The sequence below is a fragment of the Frankliniella occidentalis genome, unplaced genomic scaffold (genome assembly GCF_000697945.3).
Source record: "Frankliniella occidentalis isolate FOCC.00 unplaced genomic scaffold, Focc_3.1 Scaffold101, whole genome shotgun sequence".
NCBI classification, from domain to species: Eukaryota; Metazoa; Arthropoda; class Insecta; order Thysanoptera; family Thripidae; genus Frankliniella; species Frankliniella occidentalis.
The window spans coordinates 667,948-672,392 of record NW_026267230.1 but is presented as its reverse complement, the minus strand read 5'-3'; the positions used below and the strand labels follow the sequence as shown (position 1 = coordinate 672,392).

Sequence of the window (4,445 nt, the reverse complement as noted above, 5' to 3'; positions counted from 1 at the left end):
TAGCCCTACAACGCCCTGGTGCTGCTTGGACAAGCAGTCTCTTATTCTCATTCAAATCATTCGCACTCCGGCTCTCGACCGCTGCAAGGCGATCGAATCCCAGTCGTCCAGTATCATTCCGACGAGGGAAACTTAAAAGAGTATTTTGGTTTGTTTAATCTCTACGGTGTAGACAGACAGTAGCATAGCCTCGGGAAGGGCCTTAACCTAGGTCTACAGGGCATGAAAGGCACTTTTCGTCCTCCAGTGGCTCCCCTACGGATAGGCAAGTAGACGGCTATCTCTTAAAAGTTGCGGAACACATCTAGGAAATGGGCCTAGAAGTCGCTACGATGTGCGATAACGTCTCCAGTTCCGACGAATGACTTTCATTTCAGAAAACATCTGCTTTTCGCGAAAATTTGCGTTGGGAAGGGATATTTTAAAAAACATCAAAACTAGTTTTACAGTTTCGCTGCATCTCAAAGAGACGAGAAGATTTCATCGGTGAAGTTTGTGTGAGACTGATAGTTTCGAGGATATTACCGAAAGATCATAAAAAAATAAAAGGCACTCTAAACCCATTGGCGAGTAAAAAATGGGCTCCCATAAATTTACGACTTCCAATAATAATTCAGGTTCACAAAAATTTTGTAAATTTAAGCGACATTGTTCACAGTGAATGATTCTCTTGGGCCACAACAAAAGCCACCTACTGTGTGCGGTGTTGTCTAACCCGTTCTGCCAACCCTCGACTGTGTCCTAGTTTTTCCCACGTCTCTCTCTCTCTCTCTCTCTCTCTCTCTCTCTCTCTCTCAACCTTTTTCTAGTTTGGCGTCCTGTTTTATTTCTCTCGTTTTTCTCTGGTGTTTTAAAGGACCCTTCTCTCTCCCCTAGTGGTGAAAGGGCTCAATGAAACATGGGTTCTCTACTATTGGTCCCGCGGGCAGGGCGGGGCGGGCGGACGGCGGCCCAGGCATCCTCGGCACGTTACTCCAGGCAATCTGTGGCTCCTCCTTTGCATTGTATTACGAAGGCGTCGTGCCACCAGCCAGCCCCCCTTGCCCCCTGCTTCCGGCACGCCCCGCCACGCCCCGCCACGCCCCGCCACGCCCCGCCACGCACAAGGGAAATGTTTAATTTTCTCTCTTGAAGAGCACGAGGAATTCGGTTGCAATATCGCCTGCTGCTGCCGCCGGTCTCGGCCTGGCGGCAGCAGAGGTCCGAAGGCGGTAAGACATGCCGTCCGCCGCAAAACAATTTCCTTATTTGAATGGAAAAAGTTGTAAATAAATATGAAGGCGTGAGGGGATCGGAGCGCCCCACCGCAGCTGCAGCAGCCACCGCATTTTCTAATCCTCAGAGCGGATGTAATTGGTTCGGTCCGAGTCCTCTCGAGCTTATCGTCCATATTGGATCAGATGGGGAGGGTCACCTGATTTGCGTGGCTCCGGGAGGGGGAGGAGGGGGAGGGGGGCGTACCTGACCTGCATTCATGTTTCTTTTGGAAGAGGCCCTGCCGGCTGTGGCGGGGCGCACCCTTTCTTAAAATGCGGGGACGGGAGAGCACATTTGGCGTGTGTGTCTGTGTTTGTGTATGTGTATGTGTGTGTGTTCATGGTGTGTGTGCGTGCGTCTGTGTGTATGGTGATGCGCGCTACTGTACCTGGTCCAAGCAGCAGACTTTGAGAAGCCGCATCTTTTATTCTGCAATACCGAATCGAATACTAGTAATGGCTCGAGCCATTGCAGATCTGCAAGGCTCTTGAAGCTGGGATTGACCATTGACTGGAGAAAAGAGTGGCGGTGGGGAAGGAGGAGGGGGCAGGAAGGGAAAGTGTTGTTTCGATCCTCTGTTTCATATCAGCTCAGTCCTCCTCCCCTCTGCGTCGCACAACTTGGGCTTCACGGCGCTGTTCCACCCCATGTCGCGCTCGATGTCCTTCGTCACTCTTACTGGGGCATGTTTATTTCCGACGCCAAATCGGGATCCTATGCAGATTCCCCGCCGCAACCCCCGGCACTGAACCGACCGAGCGGAGGCCGGATAAGACACGGAGCGACTGCTATGCACTGACCGGCCGCCCTTATCCGGGGCCCTTATCCGGGGGGTGCCCAGCCGCGCTTAGCCGCGCTTAACAAATGTATGCGCATATCAAAGCGGGCTTGGACAAGGATGCCGGGGGATAGGGGGATGTCACACCTCGCTCAGAGAGAGGGAGAGAGGGTAGGGATATGCCAGTGTGGCTTTACTTGTTCGACCTCGTGTGTGCGGGTGGTGTGTGTACGTGCGTGGGCGATGCTCAGGGGTCCAGCCCCGGCCCTCATTTGTCAGATGCGCGTCAGCACACTGTGTCGCTGAGGTCAGCAGCGGTGCTGATGCTCAGACGGAGTGAGGTCTCACACTCTCATTCTCGCGCCGCCACCTTCTCTCTCTCTCTCTCTCTCTCTCTCTCTCTCTCTCTCTCTCTCTCTATCCTGTCCTCCCTCTCCTTTTCTCTCATCCTCTCTCTGCCTCTCACATTTTTTTCCTCGCTCAGCCTCCCCTGCTCCAAAGAGCTTCCTCTTCCTTTGTGCTCCTTTCCCCCCCTCCCTTGACGCACACCTACGCACGCGCGCGCACACCTACACATCACCAACACCGCAGCGTTGAGATAGTGCCGTTGGGGAATAATGCCCCCGCAACCAGAAAGTGAATTTACCTTCCGTGCCGCCCTTTTCCCTCCATAATCACTTTTAGTTAGGTCCTGTGTGTGTACTGTTTTGTACACTCCAAAAACATTCGGCGCGTTTGAAAATTATTGTTTTTTTTTAACAATGACGAACGCCCTGATACAATAATACATAGATGATCCATGGCTTGTGTCGGGAAGAGCAATGCGTTTAAAAGAACAGCGGCGGGACCGACGGGTTATGGCCTAGAAACGGATATTGCCTAAATATTTATGAAAACCGCCGCCCCTCCACCCACGGAGGACGTTGGTGAAAAAACAGGGATGTGGAGAAAAAAATCGTGCAAATATTACCCCTTTTCCCCTCCCCTCTTTTATTCTCGGCAGCGCGTCAACTCCAGCCACATTACCATACTGACGCGTTCGTTCGCGCTCACACGTCGAACCTCTTTTTTTTTCGCACCACCTTTTTTTCCTTTTTTTCTTTCTTAATTTTTTTCCTGTCTATTCTTCTCACTTTTCCTCCCTTGCTCCGCAGTGAAGCTGTTAGCCAGCCTGGGGCCGTATTACATATGCGTAGGGAAGGTGGTATCACTTCATCTCCGGTCGCATGCCCTGACATGACCGACCCTCTGATGAGAGCAGCAATTCACCCCTTCCCCCTTTTTCCTCCTCTACCTCGCTCGCGCACTGCTCTGCGCTCCCCCTGCCTTTTCCGGCCACGAAATTTTTATGTGCGGTTTGCGGCGGTGCTAGTGGAGAAGGGTGGCGCAGGCAGCCGGACAGGAAGGCAAGGGGAGGGGCAGAATGTAAAAGTAAAGGAAGATTCTCGCCTTACTAGTTAGAATGTGTCTGGGCCTAACAGACGAGGACTTTTCTTGTCCTAATTTCAAAGACGTATGTTTTTCTTACCTGTCTATATGTATTTTTTAAAATTTCTTGTTGTCTTTGCTTTTTACTTGTTAGACAATCCCGAAAGACTATCTCTACCAGAAGGGGGAGGGGATTGACAGCGCGCGCTGCCGTGCGCTGGTGGGCAGATCGGTGGGGACTGTTTTTACCTACGCGTGGGCTGTGCGGAAAACTCGAGAAAACTATAAGGGTTGTGGAGCTTCGTGGACTGGTCGAGGGGACTGTGGGTGCCGTTTTTATTACAGATAGCTGTATCGTAGATTTTTAAAAAAAAAATCTTTGGACCACCTTTCTTGTTGCGGAGTGTGGATTGGTTCTAACTGTGAACACCTTTTCGCCCGCAGGTGCTGTGGATCCGGCGGCGGGACTGGCACATCCTCACGTCGGGCACCACGACGTACACGACGGACGAGCGCTACGAGGTGGTGCACCCGGACGGCGTCAACGACGAGTGGCAGCTCGTCATCCGCTACGTGCAGAAGCGGGACAACGGCACCTACGAGTGCCAGGTGAGTAGCGCAGCGCACATCAAACGATTTCTTTTGTCGACCATCTGAAGGAGAGTAGGGGGTGCAAACGACTTCCTTCATTTGCGTTCTTGCAGGTTTTCGCAAGATCATATTTAGCCCTGTCCATGAAAAGAAATATGAGTTTTGCCTGGGTGGTGGTTGTATACGGGTGTATGTAGGGCGCGGGTCGGTTTTTTTATTTCTTTGTCGGGTGCGCGCGCGCTGCCTGTACACACATCACATTTTAGCCCTTTCACTTTTTCCCACCCCCACAGCGGCCCTTCCTCCTTTCACCCCCCGCAACCCTTTTGTCGTCCTCCTATGGGCCACTTCAGCGCTCCTGATGTTGTGATGGGCCGCCTTTTCTCCCCCC

At 52.1% G+C, this 4,445-nt stretch overlaps 1 protein-coding gene across 1 annotated transcript in view; it reads left to right on the top strand.

Moving 5' to 3' along the window:
- The window catches only part of LOC113217056 (hemicentin-2-like), a 72,446-nt gene that overhangs the window by 11,635 nt on the left and 56,366 nt on the right, over positions 1–4,445 (top strand). Inside the window, exons 2-3 of the mRNA XM_052269759.1 lie at positions 3,517–3,548; positions 3,908–4,072. Of these exons, the coding sequence (XP_052125719.1) occupies positions 3,517–3,548; positions 3,908–4,072 (197 nt within the window). The remainder of the gene's footprint in view (positions 1–3,516; positions 3,549–3,907; positions 4,073–4,445) is intronic.